At 49.8% G+C, this 25054-nt stretch overlaps 2 protein-coding genes and 1 non-coding gene across 10 annotated transcripts; 2 read left to right on the forward strand and 1 right to left on the reverse strand.

Annotated features, from left to right (window-relative positions):
• Positions 1 to 292: 292 nt before the first annotated feature.
• Gga3 (golgi associated, gamma adaptin ear containing, ARF binding protein 3) lies at positions 293 to 23472 on the reverse strand. Of its 8 annotated transcripts, none has more exons than XR_009380784.1 (18): positions 21615 to 23470; positions 12483 to 12567; positions 12311 to 12386; positions 9627 to 9725; positions 8034 to 8157; positions 7676 to 7779; positions 7029 to 7109; positions 6509 to 6646; positions 5877 to 5958; positions 5681 to 5797; positions 5111 to 5356; positions 4728 to 4795; positions 4123 to 4445; positions 3676 to 3899; positions 2428 to 2597; positions 2194 to 2304; positions 1278 to 1945; positions 293 to 764 (listed from the first exon to the last, which is right to left on the reverse strand). XR_009380784.1 is itself a non-coding variant. In XM_059272103.1 (18 exons), the coding sequence occupies exons 1-18, from the start codon at positions 21652 to 21654 to the stop codon at positions 1835 to 1837; spliced, it is 2091 nt and encodes a 696-aa protein (XP_059128086.1). In that variant the 5' UTR covers positions 21655 to 23471; the 3' UTR covers positions 293 to 1834. The 8 variants fall into 8 exon arrangements, 4 of the variants coding, with proteins under 4 accessions (XP_059128086.1, XP_059128084.1, XP_059128085.1 ...); XR_009380783.1 differs by having other exon boundaries at positions 1141 to 1945; XM_059272103.1 differs by having other exon boundaries at positions 293 to 1945; positions 4123 to 4234; positions 4343 to 4445; positions 21615 to 23471.
• LOC131918082 (U6 spliceosomal RNA) lies at positions 18739 to 18843 on the forward strand. The gene has a single exon (XR_009380831.1). It is a non-coding gene; the product is annotated as a U6 spliceosomal RNA (small nuclear RNA).
• Mrps7 (mitochondrial ribosomal protein S7) lies at positions 21729 to 24899 on the forward strand. Its single transcript, XM_059272106.1, has 5 exons — positions 21729 to 22026; positions 22504 to 22695; positions 22802 to 22865; positions 23429 to 23596; positions 24422 to 24899. Exons 1-5 carry the CDS (start codon positions 21944 to 21946, stop codon positions 24641 to 24643), a joined length of 729 nt encoding a protein of 242 aa, XP_059128089.1. The 5' UTR covers positions 21729 to 21943; the 3' UTR covers positions 24644 to 24899.
• The last annotated feature ends 155 nt before the right edge of the window (positions 24900 to 25054 follow it).

Here is a 25054-nt window from a genome sequence, read left to right on the forward strand (position 1 = left end):
ACAGCTGGCTGTGTCAAGTAGTGTGTGCTACACCTGGCCCCTGAGCTCATGGATAGAGAATGGTCTCTTAGAGTACCACAGGACTGGCACATGCAGTATCTTCCTGCCCAAATGGAAAGTTTGGCAATGTTTGTTGCTGAGGTCTTACCCCACTCAGGCAATGACCCGGAACGCACTCCACCTAACTTCCTCAGTTATCTTCCTTCAGCAAGACTTCAGAAACCTGTCTGGAGTTCTCACATACTCTCTTCCCGTCAGGATGAACTGTGTTCTGTATTGAAGGATTCCAAGCTGGGTGAAAATGGTTTTATTTCACATGCAGCAAAACAAGGGCAGAAGGTGGGACATCACCCAGTACAGCTGTTGACCACGAAGAGTGACCTGTGTTAGTGAGCAACACTCATAATTTAAATATTTGAAGGTTCATAAAGGTATGTCTCCACATAGTAATCCCATAGATATTCCAGGGCTGGAGTAAACCAGTCTCTGGAAAGCTCCTGGATTTATTCCATTACTGGGGAAAATGATTCTTTTGACCTGTTGTAAGGAAACTGTAAAACCTGCTAGCTAAGGACAATGGTGGGGAGGTAGGTCAGATGACCTCTAGACACAGAGCAAGGATGCTCCCAGGTGTAGGGGACCAGGGGTACAGTTGTGTCACCCTCCTTCTCCAAGGAACAGACAGCTGAGCCCCCTGTTGTCTCGAAGCTTGAAGTCTCTGGTCTGGAGCAGCTGGGTCATGCTAGCTGAGGTGAGGCTGAGCACTGTGGAAGCAATAGGGTCTGGTAATTCAGTTCAAGCATGGCCCCTCATCTCATCACTTCCAGACCCAACATGTCGCTCACAGCGCCCCTCTGTAGCTGGGGAAAAGTGGGTGTTTTGGTGCAGCACAAAAGGACAAAGTCTAGTGCAATGTGTGTGACCCTGAGACTTCCTGGGTCCAACCACATGTGCCACACTACATTCCATGTGGCGGGGAGAGGGAGTCACCAAAGCAGGAGGATGCAGAGTGGCAGGAGGTGTCTTCCCTTAAAGGCTTAAGGGAAACACAGCAGTTTATTTCATGCCAAGCAAGAGGTAGTGAGTAGGATGGCCTATTCCCACTGCAGGAGATATGCTTTTCCTAGAAAGCCACAGTACCTGCTTCTGAAGGGAAACATTGGCACTCTTCCATTTCCCTTCCTATCCCTAGTTGAGGCTATTAAGCCGTGTTCCCTGTCCTGCTGAGATGTCCATAGGACACAACCTGCCACTGTCAGGAAAAGCACGTCACTCACTCAATAGCCACTTCAGGATGCTGCTGCCTGCAGAAAACGGAGTGAAGACTCTATAGTATACTCCAGATTCTCACTCTAAACCACTGCTGCCCACTTTGGTTCAGGCAGCAGCAGTGCCTGCTAGCCAAGCCAAGCAGCATGGAACACCAGTGGGAGGTATAGTCTCCCATGCCATGCCTCTTCAGGATGTAAAGATGCAGTTCTTGACGGGGTTGGAAAGGCGCTCTTTGGAGCCCTCTCCCTGTTATCAAGGGATGCCAGTAAAAAAAGTAAAAACCCACTCCAGGCCCAGAGTCCACCATCCCAGGGCAGCCATTGAAGCCACCAGCCACTCCCCACCCACACAGTACGGCCACTTCAAATCACACAGGCAGATAAAACTGGTCCTTTTAGGGGCCCAAGAAGAGATGATCACAGCAGTGGCTTGCCTCCTGATAAATGTCCAGGGCCTTGGTCTACACCAAGCTGGAAACACTGTCAGGGTGTACAGTGGCTGGACTAGACAGCCTGTCTCAGGTTGCCTGCCTTCCAAGGAGAGATGACAGCACTTGCTGGGGTCATAGGTTCCCCCACTGCTCCACAGGAGGAAACTGGTCCACTTCACCCAGTTCTATGCTCAGCTGCTCCCCTAGAGCAAAGCTCAGCTTATACCGAAGACGCACCTTCTCCTGTAATAGAGGGCTGCAGGTGAGAATCAGTCCAGGAGTTCCCTCTGTAGGTCACTCTCTTGACTCTGCTGGTGGGATGGACCTTGTGCACCCATGTCTACCCATACTCAGTCCCTTAACCTGGGACAGGAAGGGGTTACTGCTACAAATCATGCCAGGACTTCAGACAAGAGGCGCAGAGGTGGCACTCCTGTGTCCTAATCGGGGCAGCAGGACCAGGTGGGTATTGTGGATTCTCCCATGCTTACCTTCATTGGATTGGCCAGTAGCATGACCTGGGTAATGGCTGCAGGTGGCTGGATGGGACTAAATGGAGAAAGTTCTGTTCCAGAGGGTGGCTGCAACTTCACTTTCATTGACTGAAGATAAAAAAGAAGCTCCTTTGAAGGGAATGGTCCAGGTGTCTGAGAAAGCCCCACTGAGACCTGCTGGCCACTGAATGGCGGCCAACATAGTAGGTTCAAGATAAGGGAGGTGGATACCTTGGGCACTGCGGCCTGCAGCACAATGCTCTTGACTGGCAAGGGAGCTGTATTCAGCATGGACACTACCACCACCAGCACATCGGGCCGTCCTGGGGGACACTCCTTAGCAAAGTGGAAAAGGATGCGGAAGCCGTTTTTATCATAGGCTGTCACCGGAAGGGCACTGCCTGCAAGGAGGTGTTACATTAGTGAGTGTAGAGTATGACAGGAGAGAATGTCCAAGGCACTCCAGAGCCCCAGTGGTACTTCAGTGAAGCCAAGTGGGATGGAGAAAAGCAAGTGTGGCTGAACAGTGCTCCCCTGTGAGTACTGGAGAGGCCCACGGTTATACAACTGCTGTAGGAAGTTGAGTAGAGCTGGTTGTGGTGGCGTACACCTTTAATCCCAACATTAGGGAGGCAAAGGCAGGTAGATCTCTGTGAGTTCAAGGCCAGCCTGATCTACAGAATGAGTCCCAGGACAACCAGGGCTTCACAGAGAAAGCCTGCCTCGAAAAAAAAAAAACAAACAAAAAGCTGAGATAGGCTGGAGAGATGGCTTAGTGGTTAAGAGCACTTGCTATTCTTTTTTTTTTTTTTTTTTGGTTTTTTGGTTTTTCGAGACAGGGTTTCTCTGTGTAGCTTTGCGCCTGTCCTGGAACTCACTTGGTAGCCCAGGCTGGCCTCGAACTCACAGAGATCCGCCTGGCTCTGCCTCCCGAGTGCTGGGACTAAAGGCGTGCGCCACCACCGCCCGGCTCAAGCACTTGCTATTCTTGAAGAGGATCTAGCTTCCCAGCACCCACATTGGGCAGCTCACAACTGCCTGTAACTCCAGTTTCAGGAGTTCTGACGCTCTCTCTGACCCCTGTAGGAACTTGTACACATGTCTAGCACATGCACGGACTGAGGCACACAAACATACATAATAAAAATACAATCTAGAGAAAGCCTGTCTAAAAAACCAAAAACCAACCAAACAAACAAAAAATGCCGGGCAGTGACACGCCTTTAATCCCAGCACTTGGGAGGCAGAGCCAGGCAGATCTCTGTGAGTTCGAGGCCAGCATGGGCTACCAAGTGAGTTCCAGGAAAGGCGCAAAGCTACAGAGAAACCCTGTCTCGAAAAACCAAAATAAAAAAATAGAAAAGAAAAAAAATTTTAAGACAGCAGGCAAGTAGGCCCTTAACCAGAAGTGAGCCCTGCATAGTCACACACCTGTAAACACTGCGGCCGTGAGGCCTGCTGCTTGTCTCCAACACTTACTAGGCTTGATTGATTCCAAGGGCACATGGACATTGGCCAGGGAGAGCTCTGGGCCCCTCAGAGGACTGCCTTGGGACTGGAAGGCTGGTGATTGGAAGAGAGGGCTTCCAGGTCCCGTGGAGAAGGGCAGGAGAGGCCTGGCTGGGGTAGAGGTGGGAAGCAGCGGGGAGGTAGAGGTGGCCCCAGGGGAGAAACAAGAAACAGGTTTCACCAAGCCTGAGGTCCTGAAGGGAAGGAAGGAAGGAGGACAGAGGACAAGTCAGAAGGCAGGCTAGAACTGCTGGGCAACCCCTCAACCAAGGCCAATCCCTAGCTACCCAGGGTCACCAGCTTCCAGCCCAATTAACAGGATCAAAAGGGATCCCCACACCCCGTCCTCTGGAGCCTCCCTTTTGACCTGCATATGACACTCCACCCTCAGCCACCCTCTCTTCTCCCATCCATTACACTTTGGCCTCTTCCAGAAGCTGATCAAGGGCATCTAGGCGGTGCGAGCTGCTGTCACCCAGTGCTGAGCTGTGGCACTCTGGGGCTGTGGGATCAGCCTTTGGAACCGAGGCTGGGGCAGGTCCAGAAGAGAACATGAAGGAACCAGTGCTGGGGGCTGGTGCACTGGCTGGGACCACAGGAGCTGGGAAGGGAGCAGGCAGTGGAGCTTGGGACGTACTTGAGGTAGACACTGGGGGAGGGAGCAGAGATCCATCTGAGGGGCAGCAGGCTGCAGACACTGGCCTGGGGTTGAAGAAGTCCAGGTCTGATGATGGTTCGTTCTGTACAACAGAAACAGCAGGTGAGTAAAGGCTTAGGAGGAGCTGCAGCAACACCGCAGTTCATAACCCACCAGGTCGGTCCTTCTGAGGTATCCCATCATGACCCACAGAATTAAATGTTGGGGAACAACCCTTGGAGGCAGCGTGTCCCAGCTACAGTGGACAGAGCTCTAGAGAATACAGACGCTCTGGCTCTAGCCAAGTGCAGCCAGGCACAGACTAAGTAACGGTGAGTTCTGGTCCTCGGGCACTTTAGTGAGGTAGCCATTGCTGTGCCACTACCTGAAACAGGTGCCACTGACTATTTCCAGCTGACTCTCTGGAAGCAGTGGGGGCTGGGTCAGTAAGGCCTAAGAACACAAAAGAAAACTCAATGAGATGAGACCCTGGGCTGAGGCAGCAACCTCCCGAACTCCCTGAAGAATGGTCATTTGATAAGACAAGTGACATTACTTGATGAATGGGTACAGAGAAAGTATTCCCTTACAGCTAGATTTGGAAGTAAATCCACTTCCACCCTTTACACAAGACTGAAGGGCCTCCCAGGAAGAGAGGAGCTGAGTTGCACCAGAGCCATGTTCACCCTGGCATCCACAGTGGCCTCCGGAACTTGACTGACAAAGCATACTAGAGACCCCTTCCTCTAATGCCACCCTTGCACGTACCCAAGCAGAGCAGCTCCTCATCCAGCAAGGAGAGGGCATTGCTCATGCTCTCAGGCCCTGGGGGAGCCTCAGCCTGGCTGGATGACCGGCTTCGTGGAGGCCCAGAGGTCTGGGGGGGTGGAGGGAGGATAGGGATGCCTGAAGTGGCTGGGGCAGGTGCTGGGGCCAACACTGGGGATGAGCTGCAGGGGGTGTCCAATTCAGCAAGGTCGATGAGGGTGCCTTGGTTACTGCAGTGGTCATTTCCTGGATGGGTCGACACAGGAGGAACAAAAACATTCAGAGTCAATGTAGTGCCTGTGTAGTAGAAGGCAGGACCCTGGCCGGACACAGGAGCTAAGGCTTTTAGCTTCTGTCCCAAATCAGTAGCATTTCTCTAGGGAAATTGAAAACCAGGCTTGAGAAGGCAAGCAGAACAATCTCCATGCATACCTCCTGCCTCTGGGAAGCGAAAGACCACCTGAAATGGTTGGGAATTCCCTCAGGCCCTAAGACTTGCCACTTGTGGCTCAGTGGTCAGGACTTGGGGCTGGTCTGGAGGGTCCCAGAATGGGGAATCATAGGATGTACCTTCAGAGTCAGGCATGGTTGAGGTGGTCACCTCACCATTGATGATCTGCCCTTCAATAATGGTTTTGTAAGAGCTGATGACCCTGGAGAGGTTGTCACTGGCCTGCAGGATGTCCCCTAGAGCAAAAGAGACTCCTCACTGTGAGGGCTGTGACGACTCTCCCACAGAGCCTTGCCAAGTACTCTTTATGCTCACCCAAACTGTTGTCATTGTCTTCTGTCTCACTGGCTAATTTAAATAACGTCCGTCTCTTGTTCTCACAACGATCAAACAGCTCCTGAGAGAGAGCCGGACATAAAGATCAACTACAGAGGCTCTCAGAAGTTATCTGATTCAGTGTGGGATGCCCCTCAGCCACAGACAGTCCCTGGCAGAACTGGGACCAGAGCATGCATCTTTGTGCTGTCAGGGTTCACTCAACAACACTGCCGAAGTCTTTGTATCAACTCAAAGTCACTCATATGGTAGATGAGATGTGCGCCTCAGAAAACACAGCTAAGCTACAACGTCACCATCAGGATCTCAGGGAAGTCTCCCAACCACGTGTCCCCAAGGCTTAAAGGCAGAGAGTAGGAGTGAGCACCCAGATACTGACTGTGGAGTCTCGGGCAAGCACCTGCACCAGGAGTGTTAGCTCTGTGAAATAAAAGCACTGTCCTTCATTCCCCTGCTGTAGCACTTGCACCCGGAGTGTTAGTTGTATAAAACAGGGACACTGCCCTCTGCTGCCATGAACAAGCCCAAAAAGCAAGCATGTCCTCACCAGACCAGGACCCACTTGGGGCAGAGCAATGTGAGCATGGGGCTCTCGGCTCTCAGCAGCTTACCTTCATGAGCTCTTTGTCAGCCTCCGACGAGTACTCTTGGCTATAGTGAAGCAGCATCTCATGGAGCAGCTTGACATTGTTGTTAACTTCCTCCAACGTGTGCAGGCGCTTGGTCACCTTCTGGATCCGAGCCTCATCCTGCCTCAGGCAAGAGGGTGCAGGAAAAAACAAGTTCACCTAGCTTGCCTTCCGACCACCAGGCAGGGCTCATTCGTTACCCAACAGTACAAGGGCAGAGACCAAGTCTCGGAGCTCTGCTTAGCCTGTTTCCTAAGACTACAGGCCTCCCTCAAACTTACCCTGAGCTGTTCTTTCACAGTGACACCTCCCCCTCCACTCCTCTCACCCACCACTCCTCTACTGCTTTCTCCCATAGAAAATATAAGGCTCCTCCTAAACTCACTCCAGTTCAGGGCTGGTGCAGAGTGAACAAGACAGGCCTAAGATCTCTGGGGAAGGACTTCTGCTCTGTGGTAACATGCTTCTGTGCCCCACGCCCAGAGGACCAGGACCCACTCACTTCCTTCACCATGGACTTGATGAGTTTGTTAGCTTCCTGCAGATCATCTGGGTTCTTGCTTTTCAGCAGCTTGGCTAAAAGCTGGAAGAGAAGGTGTCTAAAGTGAAGGAAGGTGAGCGTGTGCCCAGCCCCACTGGGCAGACCAGAAGAAACTATAGCTCCCTGCAATACCAAGCAAGACCCCATTTCACGTTTGGTAGGATGGCTCAAGCCTACAATGCCACCACTCAGGAGATTGAGGCAGAAAGATATCAAGTTCAAGGTTGGTTTAGGCTATAGTGGGATACTGTCTCAAAAAAATCAAAAGTGGCCGGGTGGTGGTGGTGGTGGCGGTGGCGGTGGCGGCGGCGGCGGCGGCGGCGGCGGCGGTGGCGGTGGCGGCGGCGGCGGCGGCGGCGGCGGCGGCGGCGGCGGCGGCGCACGCCTTTAATCCCAGCACTCGGGAGGCAGAGGCAGGTGGATCTCTGAGTTCAAGGTCAGCCTGGTCTACAGAGTGAGTCCAGGACAGCCAGGGCTGTTACACAGAGAAACCCTGTCTTGAAAAACAATAAATAACTAAAAATAAAAAACAAAAAGCTACCCTGACACATTCACCCTGCTACTGCCACGAGTCATCTAAAAGACTCCAGGTCCAAGATGTACTTTACCTTGGACTTCTCCTCATCATCAAAAACAGGGTTTCTGGGACGAGGTGGGGGAGAGGGGATGAGCGTTCTGTCCATGGGGATGGGGGGGTCCGACTGCACTATGCCTGAGGAGACACAAATGACAGAGTACGTGCTTAGGCAATGGTCACTTTGTCCTTCACACATTGAGGGCCAAATCTCTATGAGGAGGAGCAAGAAAAAGACAAGGCTGCTCTCATCTTGTGAGGCAGCCCTCACACAACTCTCTACAGGAGAGACAGGGCAGAACCCTGGGAACCCCAGCATTCCTTTGTCTTCTTTGCCGTGACCAGCACTCAGGGAGGGCCACCCTGAGGTTAACGGAGAGGTAAACACACACCTTGTCTCTTCAACATATGGTAGGCATCTCTGATCTTGGCTTCCTCCGGCAAGGCCAGCGTCCAGCTAAAGAGCAGCTCGATGACCTTGGTCTTCACCTTCTCAGACACCCTGTCTCCCAAGTACTGAGGCAAAAGGAAGTGAGGAGAATTGCTTTCTTGACAGAGTGTTCCCCACTCCAGTTCACAAGTCTACTTGAACAAACCCAGCACTCTACAGTGTGTGACAGAGTAGGGACGGGAGCGACAGAGTCTGCAGCCAGAAGAGGGCCAAGACCTTCTCCCTGGGCTTCCATGCAGAAGCTGCCTGAGACACTGAAAAAGGCGGGCAATGTAGTAAAGATTTATTTATTTAATGTATTTTTTAAGGTAAACTGAACATACTTGTGAGGATTTTTTTCTGAACACACTTGTGAGGATTTTTTTTTTTTTAAAGATTTATTTATTTATTATGTATACAACATGTATCCTGAAGACCAGAAGAGGGCACCAGATCTGAGAGATGATTGTGAGCCACCATATGGTTGCCGGGAATTGAACTCAGGACCTCTGGAAGAACAGTCAATACTCTTTCTTTTTTTTTTTTTTTGGTTTTTCGAGACAGGGTTTCTCTGTGTAGCTTTGCGCCTTTCCTGGAACTCACTTGGTAGCCCAGGCTGGCCTCGAACTCACAAAGATCCGCCTGGCTCCGCCTCCCGAGTGCTGGGATTAAAGGCATGCGCCACCACACCCCGGCAACAGTCAATACTCTTAACCTCTGAGCCATCTTTCCAGCCCAGTAAAGATTTATTTTTATTTTTATGTATGTTGAGTGTTCCCCCATGAGTATGTTGGTGCCTGTAAAGGTCAGAAGTTGGTGTCAAATGCCAATGACCCTATAATTACAGGCATTCATGAGCCATCCAATGTGGGTGCTGAGATTTGAATATGAGTCCTCTGGGACGATAGCAAGTGCTCTTAATCACTGAGCCACGTCTCCAGCCTGATAACCACATTTTCTTTCTTTCTTTTTTTGGTTTTTTGAGCCAGGGTTTTACTGTGTAACAGCCCTAGCTGTCCTGGACTCACTCTGTAGACCAGGTTGACCTTGAACTCACAGAGGTCCACCTGCCTCTGCCTCCCAAGTACTGGGATTAAAAGTGTGCCTGGCACCACCATCCAGCTTTTTTTTTTTAAAGATTTATTTATGTATTTTATGTATACGAGTGCTCTATTTGCATGTATGCCTGCACACCAGAAAAGAACATCAGATCTCATTACAGATGGTTGTGAGCTACCATGTGGGTGCTGGGAATTGAACTCAGGACCTCTGGAAAAGCAGCCAGTTCTCTTAACCTCTGAGCCATCTCTCCAGACCCAGAGTATTAACTTTCTACACTTTTCCGGGACACATACAGCCATGTTTATGCTGGGAGTCCATCAGGAGGCTACTCAGACCTCAGACTGATCAGTCATTGGTATTTTAGGAACCAGGTTTGCAAGTACAGGACACAGAGCATCATCTCTGTGAAGATGTTAAATGACCAGAAAAGCCAGTAAAAAACGAAGGGACAGAAAAGCAGCTCCCAGAACACAGGACATTGCTATCAACTGACCTTTGGAGAGACGACTTTGATTAATTCATTCAAAAATCGGAACTTCCCCACTTCGTTATGAAATCTCCTCCCACAGTTCTTCATACATGCCTCTAGCACCTGCAGCCACACAGAGAGAGGCAGTCTGTGACAGGAGGTATGGCACCTGAGACATACAGTATTTTTTTAATATATATTTTATTTTATTTTATTTAAATAACATTTTTTTTTTTCCCAATCTGGAGCTGTCCTATGCACTTCAGGATATTCCCACCTATACCCCTCCTCCCCTTCTACTCCTCCTCCATCTGCATTCAGAAAGAGGCAGGTCTCCCATGGCCTTGAACAAAGCATGGCACATCAAGTTGAGGAAGGATCTTTAATACTGTATGAGGCAAGGGGAGGAGCTCAGTACTGCCCCATGCAGCATTAAGGAACCTGACCCAGGTGAAGGGATTCACTATGAGAAATGGTGCACTCTCCCTTGAGAATGGAGGCTAAGTCACAGAGCCACTCAACACAAATCCTTCCTTCTAATGGCATGCTCTGCAGAGAATGCTACACAAGGGCTAGAGCAGGAAATGTTGAGACCCAGACACCAAGACAGTTTGCTGCCAGACCTGCAAGGGCCTTCCACAAAGATACTGACTTGGAACCTTAGGAGGAAAACCAAGTTCTAAAGAGAAAGGCCCTCTGACTCAGGGTCCAGGGTCCTTTCTGAAAACTGACCTTTTATGGGGGTAGATATTTAAATCTATCATCTTTCATTTAGATGATGGGGCATTTCCCTTGCCTCCTTTTTTGGCACGTTCCTATTCTGCTTGGGGCCCCATCATTCAGGTAGCTTGTACATGTCAGTGTTCAGGTCTGAACGTATGTGTGTATAAGCCAGGTTAACCTCAGGCACCCTTCCTTAAATGAAGTCCACCTTGTTTTGAGACAGGAACTCTCACTGGCCTAGGACTACCAATTAGTCTAGGCTGGCTGGCCAATGTCCGCCTGTCTTTGTTACCCAGAATCACATCTGGTTTTCTCTGTAGGTCCCAGGGACTGACCTCAGGTCCTCATGCTTGCAAGCACTCTACCAATTGAGCCATCCCCCTTAGTCCCTCGGTTTTGTCTCTGCTTTTCTGTTTTGAGGCAGGTTAGTCTGGAACTCAATGAGATCTGCCAGCCTCTGTCTACTGAGTGCTGGAATTAAGTGTCTGATAACAAATGCTGGGATTAAAAGCATATGATAGGCTGGGTGGTGGTGGCACAAGCCTTTGATCCCAGCACTGGAGAGGCAGAGGCGGGTGAATCTCTGTGAGTTCGAGGCCAGCCTGGTCTACAAAGTGAATTCCAGGACAGGCTCTAAAAGCTACACAGAGAAACCCTGTCTCGATAAATCAAAAAACATGTGATAACATGTCCAGTAGTTTCTTTTTAAAATAAACACACATACATAGGGAAGGATTTTGTTTTATGTATACAGGTATTTGTCTGCCTGTATGTCTGTGCACCACATGTGTACTGTGCTAGAGGAGGCCAGAAGAGAGCATGGGATGCCCTAAAACTCGAGTTACAGATGGTTATAAGTTTCCATGTGGGTGCTGGGAATTAAACCCAGGTCCTCTGAAGATCAGCCAGTACTCCTAACCACTGAGCCAGCTTCCCCAGCTCCCAGTGGTTTGCTTCTTTAAAGCAAGGTTTCTCCACTGCAGCCTGGCTAACATTTCAGACTAGCCCCTCTTTGCTCTGGAGCTGTCCTGTGCATTTCAGGATATTTAGCTGCACCCCTGGCTACCACTCTCCAGCAGCCAGCAGCCAGCAGCACGATTACACTACCCTCTACAATAAAAGTACCCCAACACTATCAAATGTCCTCTGGAGACCAAAATTGCCTCCCTGCAAACCAGGCATGGTGACACATGCCTGTAGTATTAACACTTTAGAGATGGAGACAGAAGGATTGAGACATCTTAAAATCAATCAATCAACCAAACGAAGAGCTTGACTGCCCTTGAAAATCACTGTTGTAAAGGTCTTGACTCCACAGGGAAAGAGCACTGCACCTGGGCCTCTACACACCGTTGTTCTTCTGTCTCCAGGAACCAAATGAAGTCAAGGTCAGAAAGGACCCAGAGTCTCTAAATCTGGCTGTTGTCTGGGGAGCAGGGAAGCACCTGAATGTTCCCCTCACTGCCTGACCAAATACTGACCTCTGCCCTTGTGGCCGTGACTATCAGCATGACATCTTCACTAGTACAGACAGCATCTTCAGGTATGCCACCAACTGGATCTCCCAGGCTTTTCTTTGGCTGGCTGACTTTTTTTGTTCTTTTTTGAGACAGGGTTTCTCTATGCAGTGCTGGGTGTCCTGAACTTATTTTGTAGACCAGGCTGGTCTTGATCTCACAGAGATCTGCCTGACTCTGTCCATGAGCCATTGACTCTTAAGTGTCAAGACTACTTAAGTCCTCTCTGAGCCCTGGACTGGACTGAAGGTCCCGCCTCTGGGATCTCTCAGTCACCTGTGCAGCCTCCGTGCTAGGTCTAGAGGCATGAGTACTTGTAGACCAGCTGATTGACATGTTCTAGATATGCTCAACCTGTATCACTGGACTTTGGGCATGCCTGATTACCACCGATGGCCTAATGGGTGTGTGAGGAAAGACCTGAGCAGTGAATATCCACTGCTTTCATCTCTGACAGCAAAGACCTACCGTGAGGGCCTGCACTGCCTCCCATTCCTGTGGAGACTGGATCTTGTGAGCCAGGAGTCGGACAGCGATCTGGGGCCTGGTAGACAAGCACACTAGAGTCAGTCTGCAGATGGAGGCCATCTGGCCAGCCCTCCTTGGCCAGGTTTTAGCCTTCTCTCTCACTGGCACTCACCCTTCAAGCTCCTTGTTGATCTGATCACAGAAGCCAATGATATATTCCCAGTCTTCCTGGCGGTTAGAAGGATTGGTAGCTTTATCTTGGGGCACAAAACAGAGGAAAACTGTTAGAAGAGCAATTCACAACACAAGGTTGTCTTCACAATTTTTAAACACAGTAAGTTTGCTTCCAAATTTGTTTCATAAGGATGTTTCCACAGTTCAGCCAGACAACAAATATAAATCCTGCTTTCTGCCTAATATTTTTGGAAGTTGCAATAAAAAAATGAGAAAGCAGCCAGGTGATGGTGGCACTCACCTATAATCCCAGCACTCAGAAGGCAGAGGCAGGCAGATCTCTGTGAGTTTGAGAACAGCCTGGTCTACAGAGCAAGATCCAAGACAGACACCAAAAATACACAGAGAAACCCTGTCTCAAAAAACCTACAGATCCTTCACAAACATTTTCTAGATGTAACCTTTCTTTTTTTTTAATGGTATTTTTTTTATTTAAATTTATTTTATGTGCACTGGTGTGAAGGTGTCAGATCCTCTGGAACTGGAGTTACAGATGGTTGTGAGCTGCCATGTGGGTGCTGGGAACTGAACTCAGGTCCTCTGGAAGAGCAGTAAGTGCTCTTAACGGCTGAGTCATCTCTCCAGCCCGACCTAACCTTTCTTAATGCTTTAAAGATTTCTGAAGTTGCACAGGACCCTCTACAAATGTATTTGGCTCTAATTAAACACCTACCAATCTTGTGCAGTCTTCCCCTGCATAAACAGATTCAGCACCCTGTTTAAACTGCCTTCAATGATCAAGTACAGACAAATCCTGTGAGCATTCTGAGGGCTACAGAAGTTCTAGAATTCCAGCACTAGATGTAAAGCCCAGAACACTTGCTTTGGTCTCCTTCCTGCTACTTTGGCATATGTGCTAAAAGAAGATGGCTCAGCTGTGGGTGGTGAAAGGCTCTGATGCAGATCTGAATTCTGCTCTCTGTGTTCAGAGCCTCAGGCCCAGAGAAAAGAGAAAGCCTGAGCCGCACATTTTCTCCAAGAGCCTTGATCTTCTGCAGTGACAGACCTTCCAACATTACACAAGCTAACCTCCTAAGTTTCTAGATTTTGGTTCTAAATGTGGCTGCTTTCGTCTTCTTTACATTTATTTACTTGGGGGGTGGAGGCATGAGTGGGGCTCAAGTACTGTGAATGTGGAAGTCGGTGGACAACTATAGGAATTGGTTCTCTCCTTCTATCATATGAGTGTTTTTTTTTGTCCCCTAAGACAAGGTTTCTCTGTGTAGCTTTGTAGGCTGTCCTGGAACTCGCTCAGTAGACAGGCTGGCCTCAAACTCACCAAGATCCACCTGCCTCTGCCTCCTGAGTGCTGGGACTAAAGGCGTGCACCACCGCCACCCGGCCCATCACTACCCTCTTTTAAGATTCTTATACTTCAGCCCAGGCTGGTCTTGAACTCACAATGATCCTCCTACCTTGGCATCTCAAGTACAAAAATTGTAGGCATGCCTCACCACACCAAGCTGTGTTTTCTTAACTTTAAAAATCACCACTTGGTCTAGGCCTGAGAGCACAGGCCTGTAATCCCAACTGCGTGAGAAGCTGAAGCAAGAGGCCTGAAAGTTCAAGGCTAGCCTGGGCTACAAAGTAAGTTTAAGGTTAACCTGGACAACTTAACAGGACCTTGTCTCACAATTTTTTTTGAGACAAGGTTTCTCTGTGTAGCTCTGGCTGTCCTGGAACTTGCTTTGCAGACCAGGCTAGCCTCGAACAAACAGAGATCTACCTGCCTCTGCCTCCCTGGGATCAAAGCTGTGTGCCACCATTGCCTGGCTTGTTTCACAATTTTTTAAAAAAGGGAAAAAAAAAATGCCTAGGGGTACATGCCTTTAATCCCAGCACTCAAGAGGCAGAGGCAGGTGGATCTCTGTGAGTTGGAGGCCAGCCTGATCTACAGAGCGAGATACAGGACAGTCAGGGCTACACAGAGAAACCCTGTCTCAAAAAAACAAAAAAGAAAAAGCAAATAGAAAAACAGAAAAAGAAGGCTGGGGATATAGCGCAGTAGTAGAGGACTTTCCAAGCATGTACAAGGCTCTTGGTTTAATGACCAATACCAATAAACAAACATAAAGCACCAGGTAAGCTTGGCATCCAATGGATGTCTACAATCTCAACTCTCATAAGACAGAAGCAGGAAGGTCAGGCATTTCTGGCGGCTTGGGTTACAAAGAAATTCTGTATTCTCCACCCACAAATCACGAGTAAGGTGGAGGACTGAATCCTAAAAACCCACCCTTCCACCAAGAACAGGGCATCTGAGCAGAGGTCTTCTTAGACTGGGGCTGGTTCTGCCTGACAGGGCTTCTGGTCTGGCTTCAGCACGAAGACGCTAGTGACCAAAGCTTGAATTTAGAAAGTGAGGCACGGCTTTAATCCCAGCACTTGAGAGGCAGAGCCAGGTGATCTGAGTTCGAGGCCAACCTGGTCTACAGAGCAAGATTCAGGATAGGCACCAAAACTACACAGAGAAACCGTGTCTCAAAAAACCAAAAACAAAGAAAGAGAATGAGGCCTCATGGCATAGGCCTTGTAGGACCCTGGTTCGAGGAGGTGTGTCACTGGGGGCAGGCTTTGAGGTTTGAAAAGCCCACACCACTCCTTAGCTCTCTCTGCCTCATGGTTGTATCTCAAGACGTAAACTCTCAGCCACTGCTTCAGAGCCATGCCTGCCTGCTTGCCGCCATGCTCCCACCATGATGGTCACAGACTCACCCTCTGTAAGTGCAAGCTTCAAGTTAAACATTGTCTTCTACAAGTTGCCTTGGTCATGGTGTCTTAGCCAGGGCAATAGAAAAGTCACTAAAATAGCCTGCAATCTCAACGTTGGACTTGGTAGGGTGAAGAAGGAGAATTCCAAGTACACTTACCTCAAAGTATGAAGTAACTAGAGTTGAGAGCAACTAGGTGGTAGAGGTCCTGCTGAGCATATGGGAGGCCCCAGCTTCAATTCCCAGTAACATACACAAGTTTGTAATTTTATATTTAGAGGAAAAAACACATGGCTAGGGCTTTTTATTTATTTTGAGACAGGGTCTCACGTAGCCCAGGTTAGGCTCCAACTCACTATGTAGTCAAGGATGACCATGACTCCTGATGCTCCTGCCTTTGCTTCCAAGTGCTGGGATTACAGATATATGCCAAGGTGGCTGTTCTCAATCTTGAAAGATAATTAGTAACACCTTCCAAATGGCAAGCACAAAGAGGGATTATTTTATTCAGCAGTGTCCATTTGATAAGCAATGTTGTCGAGCCTACACCAATCACCAGACAATACTAGTCATCACCAAGGTCTCCTGGCCCAGGTGTCTCAGGTGTCAGTGTGGCTTTGCTATGCTAATCGCTATCTTTTGGGATGCTTCAAGTTTTCACATGAAACCAAGAAGCTACAGGACTCAAAATAAGACACCGAGAAGCCAGACCCATGCCTAATGCTTCTATGAGAGACACAAGACTTGCACAGTGGACAATGGGAAAACCATCTTCCAAACAGAATAACGTAAGGACTCCTACAAAGCAACAGGCAAAGAAAACTGCAAAGTCCGCAAAGAAAACTCTTCCCAAGCACTGCTGCCCCCCAGAACGCTCACCTTCTTCTCACTGAGGACAGGGAACACAGTACCGCTTCCCAGTGTCTGCAGCTCAGAAGGCACAACCTGTCACCCACAGCAACTAGAAAAACTACTGCGGGTGGTACTAGATGACTCCAGCTCTCCAAGCGCTCATCACTTCGCCTACCCCACATTCTCCTCATCTAGCAGAGCCAACAATGGAGTGCCGTTCCCCCCCCCCAACCTGGCCTTGAACCACCCCTATGGGTCCTCCTCTGCTGACAGTTTGTGCTGTGTTGCTGATTGGTCAATAAATAAAACACTGATTGGCCATTGGCTAGGCAGGAAGTGTAGGCGGGACGAGGAGAATAAAGCTGGGAAGTGGAAGGCTGAGTAAGAGACACTGCCAGCCGCCACCATGACAAACAGCGTGTGAAGATGCTGGTAAGCCACGAGCTACGTGGCAAGATATAGATTAATGGAAATGGATTAATTTAAGCTGTAAGAAAAGTTAGCAAGAAGCCTGCCACGGCCGTACAGTTTGTAAGCAATATAAGTCTCTGTGTTTACTTGGTTGGGTCTGAGCGGCTGTGGGACTGGCAGGTGACAGAGATTTGTCCTGACTGTGGGCAAGGCAGGAAAACTCTAGCTACAAGTTTGTCTTTTGGGTCTCTGGTGAAAGCCTCATCCTCTGCTGCTTCCATCCCTCCAGATGTCCTACTCTCCTTAAGTACTACTTAGCTTAAGCACTGCTAACCTCGACTCCTACAGGACGTCAGAGGATAGGGATGAAAACAAGCAGCTTTGACTACTTGGAACTCCACATGGCTTGGCCTCTCCAAGGAAACCAAGCTGCACACAGCAATGACCCAAAAATAAGCAGACCCAAGAGCACAGTAAAGGAAGGGGTCAAGGTCAACCTGTACCGCTGCATCCTGAACCAAAGGAGAAAGGCCCAGTTGCCTTGTCTCTCAGGCACTCATGGAAAACAAACTGCTATAACCCTCGAAGTTGTCTGAGATGATTCAAGCTTTCACACATCTCAAAAGTAAGACACCGGAGGAGCTATGGGTGAAGTACAAAACACAGGCAGGCCCTTGAGGAAGCTGTGCTTCTATGTGAGCATGAGGAAGAAACTGGCACATAAACAAGTCTATAATTACGTTACTTTGATACACAAGTAAGTCTGAGGACCTATCACTTCTCCTTACTGACTTCCCCTATTTCTATATACAGTACCGCTATTCAAAAGCGCCCAGGTCCGAAACCCTACTGTTGATCCCTTCTCTTTCCTTCCCTATATCTTGGCAATCTTGCTTTTTTCCCCTTTTTAAATTTTTATTACATATTTAATTATTGTGTATGTGGGAAGGGGGTAGGAGGGGAGATGTGTGGTATGTCACAAGTGTGAGGTTAAATGACAATTGGTAGGAGTTGCTTCTCTCTTTCCACTATGTGGCTCCCTGGGATCAAACTCAGGTTTAAGGCTTGGTGGCCAGTGCTCTCACCTGTGGAGCCATTTCCTGGCTCTTGGAGTCGCTTTCCTAATCCACGTCTTTGTACGGTCTTTCTCCTCCGTACCCCAACTTCTTGCTCCTTCCAGAACCTCCCCTTCTTCTCTCACTTTCTGTGTCGTACACAACGTCTGAGCTGGGGCACATGGGTATCAGCACACATGGGGAGGCCAGAGGACAACTTTACAGAGTTGGCTCTCCTCCACATTTACATGGTCCCAATGGCTGCACCCAAGCGTAGCCAGGCTTGCACAGCAAGCCTCTTTATTCGCTGAACCGTCTTGCCAATGCTGGTTTTTGGGGTTGTTTTGGAAACAAGGTCTCACCCGGTAACCCTTAATGGTACTGGTCTCAAACTTGGGGAGAGCCTCCTGCCTCAGCCTCCAAGTGCTGGAGAACAGATGAAAGCCACCACACCTAGCTTGTTCTCATCATTCTAGGTGAAGCCTGCCATCAATCCTCCTAACAGGACAGTTTAATCAGGTCTAAGAGGAATGGGAGCCTGCTAACTGTCAACACTCAAAACCCCTCAGGCAGAAACTCCCAGTGTCTTAGGATTTGACCCTAACTTCCCAGCCTAACTTCCTCTCTACTCCTATATTTGTCTAACCGCCCAACTCCAACCCCTGCTACTCCGTGCTTTATACATCACCACCCAGCATTCTTGGGGCTGTCTCCCATTGTCTTCTTTCTTTTGTTTTTTTCGAGAAAGGGTTTCTCTGTGTAACAGTCCTGGCTGTCCTGGAACTCACTCTGTAGACCAGGCTAGCCTCGAACTCACTGCCTCTGCCTCCTGAGTGCTGGGATTAAAGGTGTGCGCCACCACTGCCCAGCCGTCCCTAGCATGATCCTGTCTTCTCATTTTCTGTCTTTGGTCATTCTCCACTCCCCTTCCTCGATTACCTAAAGAAACCTGCATTTTAGTACTTATGGCTTCCACTCACAGTCTCTGCCACTTTAGTTTCTACCCATTCTGACATCATATCCATCAAACTGAAGACAAGACTACTTGAACTTCCTGGGCCTTTTTGTTTTATTTGTTTTTGTAAGCCTGGCATGGAACCCAGTGCCTTGTGCATATTAAGTGAAAGCTCCATCACAGAACAACTGTTTAAACTTCCTAATTCTTGTGCTCACTTTGGCAGCACATATACTAAAACTGGAATGTTAAAGAGAAGATTAGCATGGTCCCTGCACAAGGATAACACGCAAATTCGTAGTGTTCCATATTTTTTGTGTTTTGTTTTTTGAGACAGGGTTTCTCTGTGTAACAGCCCTGGCTCTCCTGGAACTCACTCTGTAGACCAGGCTGGCCTTGAACTCACAGACACCTGTCTGCCTCTACTTCCTGAGTGCTAGGATTAAAGGTGTGTGCCATCACTGGCCGGGAAGTGTTTCATATTTAAAAAAAATAAAATAAAATAAACCTTTTTTCCACCCCCACTCCCCCAGACAAGGTCTCACTGTGTAGCTCTGGCTATCCTGGAACTCACTCTGTAGACCAAGCTGGCCTCAAATTCACACAGATCTGTCTCTGCCTTACAGGTGCTAGGATTAAAGGTGTGTTCCACTATTCCTGGCGAATATAAACTTCTCATAATACTCCACATGGCAGTGGCTTGCTAACCACCAGTGAATGGGCCAAGCAGGACCTGAGAGAGGGTTGAAGTCATCATGAGATGGTTTGTGAGAAGAAGAATCTGAGATGGGTTTGAAGCATTTAATTGAGCAAAGGGGAGCAGGGCTTTGGGGTTAATGAGAACACCGTGTGCTGGTGGGAAAAGCACCAGAAGGCCACTGAGAAAAGGCAGGGAATGACCAGAGATGGACTGGAAGGATGGCGGCAGGGTTGGAAGCAGGGGGAGGGTGACCAATGGTAACCACTCTCCTGGAAGCAGCATGCAGAGTGGACCCAGGAGAGGCTGCTGTAGTAAGGCAGGCAAACCATGGGTGACAGGACCTTCACTAAGATGGCAGTGACTGGTTCATGGCATTGGTGCAAGTCACACCATTCAGTCACAAGAACTGTGGAAGGTGCCCTTCTGAAATCTCAGCTTCATAGCATGTTTGAGGCCAGCCCGGGCTTCCTGAAACCCTGTCTCATAAAAAGAAAACAAGTAAATCAACCCTGCTGGGCTCAGCTTAAGTCTCTTAAATTATTCCAATTTTTCTCATTACCATCTGCGCACTGAACCAACTCCACTCTGGTTACTTCCAGCTGCAAGGTTTTAGGAAAAGTCTGAGTGCCGTCAGAGTGTCCTGTTTGAACTGTGGCTACAGAACTGGTTTTGTTAGCTGGGTACTTGGTCAACATTTTATTTATTTTCATCTTTCAAGAATGTGATTGGAGGCCGGGCGGTGGTGGCGCACGCCTTTAATCCCAGCACTCGGGAGGCAGAGGCAGGCGGATCTCTGTGAGTTCGAGGCCAGCCTGGTCTACAAAGTGAGTTCCAGGAAAGGCGCAAAGCTACACAGAGAAACCCTGTCTCGAAAAAACAAAACAAAACAAAAAAAAAGGTGATTGGGGCTGTAATCCCAGCACTCAGGAGGCAGAGGCAGGTGGATGTCTGTGAGTTCGAGGCCAGCCTGGTCTATGGAGCAAGTTCCTGAACAACCAGAGCTATTATATAGAAAAACAAAAACAAGCAAAAAAACAAAAACATCACCACCACCAACAACAAAAAAAAAAAACAGAATGGGATTGGAAGCCAGGTACGGTGACATGACATACACTTTTAATTCCAGCACTGGGGAGACAAAGGCAGGCAGATCTCTGTGAGTTTGAGGCCAGCCTGGTCTACAGAGGGTTCTAGGACAGCTGAATACTCTACAATGAACTCTAACCTCAGTGTTTTCAGTTTTGGACACGGGGTGTCACTGTTTGCCTTATTTAGTGTTTTACTCACTTGTCAGCCAGGCAGGCCCTACCTTATCACCCAGAACGGCTGGGACTACAGGGCTGGCTGTACACTGGGCTCCCTGGCTCAGTGATTTTAACCAATGTCTGCAATCCAGCACTGTGCACTCCTTGGAGAACTGTTCCATATAGGGAGAACTGTTCAGTGGCCTGCCTGCAACATCAGACTTTGCAAATGTAATCGTACTTTTCTTCCCTTTGGGGATGTGCGCCCCTTCAAGCCTAATTTCAATCTCCTGAAGGGTATTTCTTAAGGACGACCAGGTAACTGGGAGGCAAGTCTTCACACCCAAAAAGCTAGAGACTGTACTCAGTAAAATACCTTGGCACAAAGCTCTATGTAGGCATCCCAATTTCTGTCTCCATTTAAGAGGCTCCCCGGGGGCTAGCCCTTAGTTAACTTATTAACCCTTGTGATTAACCAGCCTTGTTAACCCTTACTAAACACATGAACTGCCTGCTAATGTTAAACCTCATTCCTTCACAGCAATGTAAATTAGTAATGACAGCAACACAATGATACAACAACTTCACACTGCTCCAGAGCGGGTTATCTCGTTGAGTGTGTGTGTGTGTGTGTGTGTGTGTGTGTGTGTGCGCGCGCGCGCGCGCGCGCTCCAATGCATATGTAGTACTCCATTCCCTGCAGTCACTCTTTGAAAAAGAATTCTCACTTCAAGCATCGTGCCTGAGGAAAACGGGTATGCAGAGTCCACGGTCACAACCCTGGAGCTCTCAGCTATGCACGGGTGGCACCACTCCCCACTCCCAGAGGGACCGGCCCAATCCGGAGCTTTTACATCCTTGGGACTTTGGGGTACAAGGTCCCTCAACCTCCGCGACGCGCCTGTGCCTGTCAGCCCCAAGCACCCGGCTGTCGCTTTTCCCGGGCCTGCTAGACCTCGAGCTGCAGGCGTCGCGCGCGGGAGCCCAAGGGTGAGAACGCGGGATGCTCGCGGCGAGGCGAGGCCGGCTGCGGACTGCTGCCACAAGCCGTCGCCGCCGCCGCCGCCGCAGAAGGGATGTCGGGGTGAGGGAGGAGGGCGGCCCGCGGTTGGAGGTCAGGCAGAGCGGCCCCGGATACTCACTCAGCCAGGACTCCAGGCTCTCCCCTTCCGCCTCCGCCATATTGCAGCCGCCCAGTCCGGTCCTGCGGACTCAAACCTCGCGAGATTCTGCGCGAGCCGGTCCGGGGCGGGGCCTGCATGGGGGCCTGAGAGAGTTGAGAGCTGCCGCCGACAGGCGCGCCGGACTGTGTCGAATATCGGGCGGACGGGAGTATTCTCTTGCTTCTTCCTCGGAGGGAAACTCTGACGTAAAACCCACTCTTGAATAAACGGTGCAATTTCTCATCCGTATTCTGTCACTCACTCAGGCGCGCTGTGGACCGTCCTCTGGGGTCCTTTAGCGGGCCAAGATGGCTGCCCCCGCACTGCAGGCAGCGCGCCGGTGGTCGGGGCTGGCCTTGGGAGTGAGGCTTGCTGTGTGGAACCTTCCAGGGTGAGACGGCAACGGGCAGCTGGCACCGCCGCGCAGACCTTTACGGGAGGACCTGGGGAAAGGAAAGGAGTCCGAGAGAGCACTGCTCGGCGGCCCGAGATGGTTGAGTCAAGTGTCAACGGGCCAGCGTGGGGTCAGCGGCTTGCCCCTTGCCTGACAGCCTGGGTTGATCCTAACCCGAGCCGAAAGTGCGGCCCTGCTAGAGACCTTAGACCTGGGGTTTCCTAGGCGGTAGAGGGAGAGCTTAGTCGTGTTTGCAGAGGAGGCAGTTTAAATGGCCGATTCCGGAGAGGGCTTCCCACCTCTTGGGACGAGAGTCAGAACTGCTGCCGGGAGGTTTAGCCTGCGGTCCCAGTGGTACTGCCCCTCGTCAGCGTGATGGCAGACGGGCTTATTGTTAAGTCAAGCTTGTTCATTTGTCGAGTCACAGATTCATTTGTGGACTTCTCATCTGCTTCCTCCTCTTCCCACTCCCAGGATAATTCAGGTGAGGTGCAGCCGCTATGCCCCTGAATTCAGGGATCCCTTGATTGACAAGGAATACTACCGCAAACCTGTGGCGGAACTCACCGAAGAGGAGAAATATGACCAAGAGCTCAAGAAAACCCAGCTCATCAAAGCTGCTGCCGCAGCCGCGACCAGCTCGGTGTTTGCAGACCCTGTCATCAGGTGAGGTGGAAACGCGCTTCATGGGCTGGGATTACCCCAGGGAAGGTTTCTGCGCAAGGATCTGTAACGCAGCCTTGGAAAGCTAAACATGTTTTTCTCCTTGAAGCAAATTCACCAACATGATAATGAAAGGCGGCAACAAAGTACTGGCCAGATCCCTCATGGCCCAGGTAAGGCAGTGTCTAGAATCCTCTTTGCTTTTCTCTCTTTCCCCTGGGCTGCCTTTGTACTGTGTCTGGTTTCTTCACCTTAGCTTGAAAACTAGAGAACGGGTTTCTTTATCTGTCACTAAAATTTATTTCTGAGAGCTGGGAATGGTGGCGCCCACCTTAAATCCCATTACTGGAGAGGCCTTGGATTCCAGCACTGAAAAGGCAGAGACAAAGCAAGGCAGACAGATCTCTGTGAGTTCGAGGCGAGCCTGGTCTACAGAGCTAATGCCAAGACTACACAGAGAAACCCTGTCTGGGGGGGTGTGGTGGTGGTGGGGGTTCTCACCTGTTCTTTGGGTCAGTCTAGCAAAGCAGCAGGTGCTTAAACTCTTTTTAGTTTCTTTGAAAGACAGTCTCATGGAGCAGTCTAGCCTGGACCGTGCTATATACCTGAGGATAACTTTGAACTCTTGGTCTTCCGGCCTCCACCTCCCAAGTGCAGTCGCTGGCATGCAACACCACTCCCAGCTGAACTGGCCAAATTCTTAGGGGCCTGAGCAGCCTCTTCCCTCTCTTTGCAGACTCTGGAAGCTGTGAAGAGGAAACAGTTTGAGAAGTACCGTGCTGCCTCTGCAGAGGAACAGGCCACCATTGAACGTAACCCCTACAGGATCTTCCACCAGGCACTGAAAAACTGTGAACCTGTGATTGGGCTGATGTCTATCCTCAAAGGAGGCCATTTCTACCAGGTGAGTGGGCAGCCCACATGTGAAACTGATCGGGGAATGAGGGTCCAGAGTTTGGGCCATGTATAATAACCCCTAGAGACTGGGCACTGTCAGGATCTACTCATCTGAGGCCCAGAGTGTAAAAACCACAGGCAGAAGGTGGAAAGACAGAACAGAGTAACTCAGTAACGTCTTTGGGAGCCCACTTCCTCCCCATTGTCCAGTGTTCTGTGTGTAGCCTACGCTACACTTGGGAAAGGACTGTTTATCTAGAATAGAACTTGACCCCTGATCATCATTATTGAACTGAACTAGCCATCCCTATCAAAGCATATTTACTTTATATTATTGCGTTAGGTTGTTTTCTCCTTTAGTAGCAACTCCCAAGACTAGGGGATTTTTTTTTTTCCCACTGTCTGTGTCTTTAGTGTGGCATAGTACCTGGCCTGCAATGGGAGCCAGGAAAATTGTTCTTGTACAGAAGGTCGTATTTTTAGGCACCCTTGGTCTGAAGTAGCCAGCTTGCCTCGGGTAGCAGGACTGTCCCAACTGGTGCTGTGTAGACTGGGCAGAGCTTTTCCTTAGGAAGGAAAGTGCTGACTGAATTCACTAAGTGACTGTTTCTTCTTCACTGATGTCGCTCGAGAAAGCTGGGAAGAGACGGGTTTCTGTCTTGGGGCCCAGCCCAGGACTACTCTAAGACAGTACGAGGTAGCTTCTAGGAGGGGGAGCCCTCACAGTCAGCCCCAGCCCAGGACTGCTCTAAGACAGTACGCGAGGTAGCTTCTAGGAGGGGGGGCCCTCACAGTCAGCCCCCGCTCAGCTGGCGCTCGTCTCCTCCCCCAGGTCCCCGTACCTCTAACTGACCGCCGGCGCCGCTTCCTGGCCATGAAGTGGATGATCACAGAGTGCCGAGAGAATAAGCCACGGCGGACGCTGCTGCCGGAGAAGCTGTCAGAAGAGCTGCTGGAGGCTTTTCATAACAGGGGTCCCGTGGTCAAGAGGAAGCACAACATGCACAAGATGGCGGAGGCCAACCGTGCCCTGGCCCACTACCGCTGGTGGTAGTGGGCACGGAGGGGTGGGAGACGTCACCTGAGGGGCTGGACAGATGGCTGCTCTTCCAGAGGTCCAGAGTTCGATTCCCAGCACCCACTTGGTGGCTCACTAACCTTCTGTAACTCTGGTTCCAGAGAATTTGACATCTTTTCTGACCAATGTGGGCACCAGGAATGTTCATAGTACTCAGACATACATGCAGGGAAAATGTCTGTACATATACTACTACTACTACTAAAGTAATAAATGACTTGAGTTACTGGAACGTTCTGGAAGGAATTTAAGGATGGAGAGGGCCTTTTGTAATGCAATATTAGATCCTATGAAGCCCTTCTTGATTCTTCCATATGGCTAGAAGTTGGGTGGGTACAAATTGAGGGTGAGGCTCCCCTCACAGAGTAAGACTCAGGGTCTCAGAAG

This window comes from Peromyscus eremicus, chromosome 8a, assembly GCF_949786415.1.
Source record: "Peromyscus eremicus chromosome 8a, PerEre_H2_v1, whole genome shotgun sequence".
Taxonomy (NCBI): domain Eukaryota; kingdom Metazoa; phylum Chordata; class Mammalia; order Rodentia; family Cricetidae; genus Peromyscus; species Peromyscus eremicus.

Excerpts from the sequence above, each read along its gene's own strand:
- Mrps7 (XM_059272106.1), top strand. The coding sequence starts at position 21,944 with ATGGCTGCCCCCGCACTGCAGGCAGCGCGCCGGTGGTCGGGGCTGGCC. Across the intron at positions 22,027-22,503 it reads GCTGTGTGGAACCTTCCAGG|GATAATTCAGGTGAGGTGCA; the intron begins GTGAGACGGCAA and ends TCCCACTCCCAG. Across the intron at positions 22,866-23,428 it reads CCAGATCCCTCATGGCCCAG|ACTCTGGAAGCTGTGAAGAG; the intron begins GTAAGGCAGTGT and ends CTCTCTTTGCAG.
- Gga3 (XM_059272101.1), bottom strand. The coding sequence starts at position 21,654 with ATGGCGGAGGCGGAAGGGGAGAGCCTGGAGTCCTGGCTGA. Across the intron at positions 6,647-7,028 it reads TCAAGTCCATGGTGAAGGAA|GATGAGGCTCGGATCCAGAA; the intron begins GTGAGTGGGTCC and ends TGCCTGAGGCAG. Across the intron at positions 2,598-3,675 it reads CTTGGAATCAATCAAGCCTA|GCAGTGCCCTTCCGGTGACA; the intron begins GTAAGTGTTGGA and ends ACCTCCTTGCAG.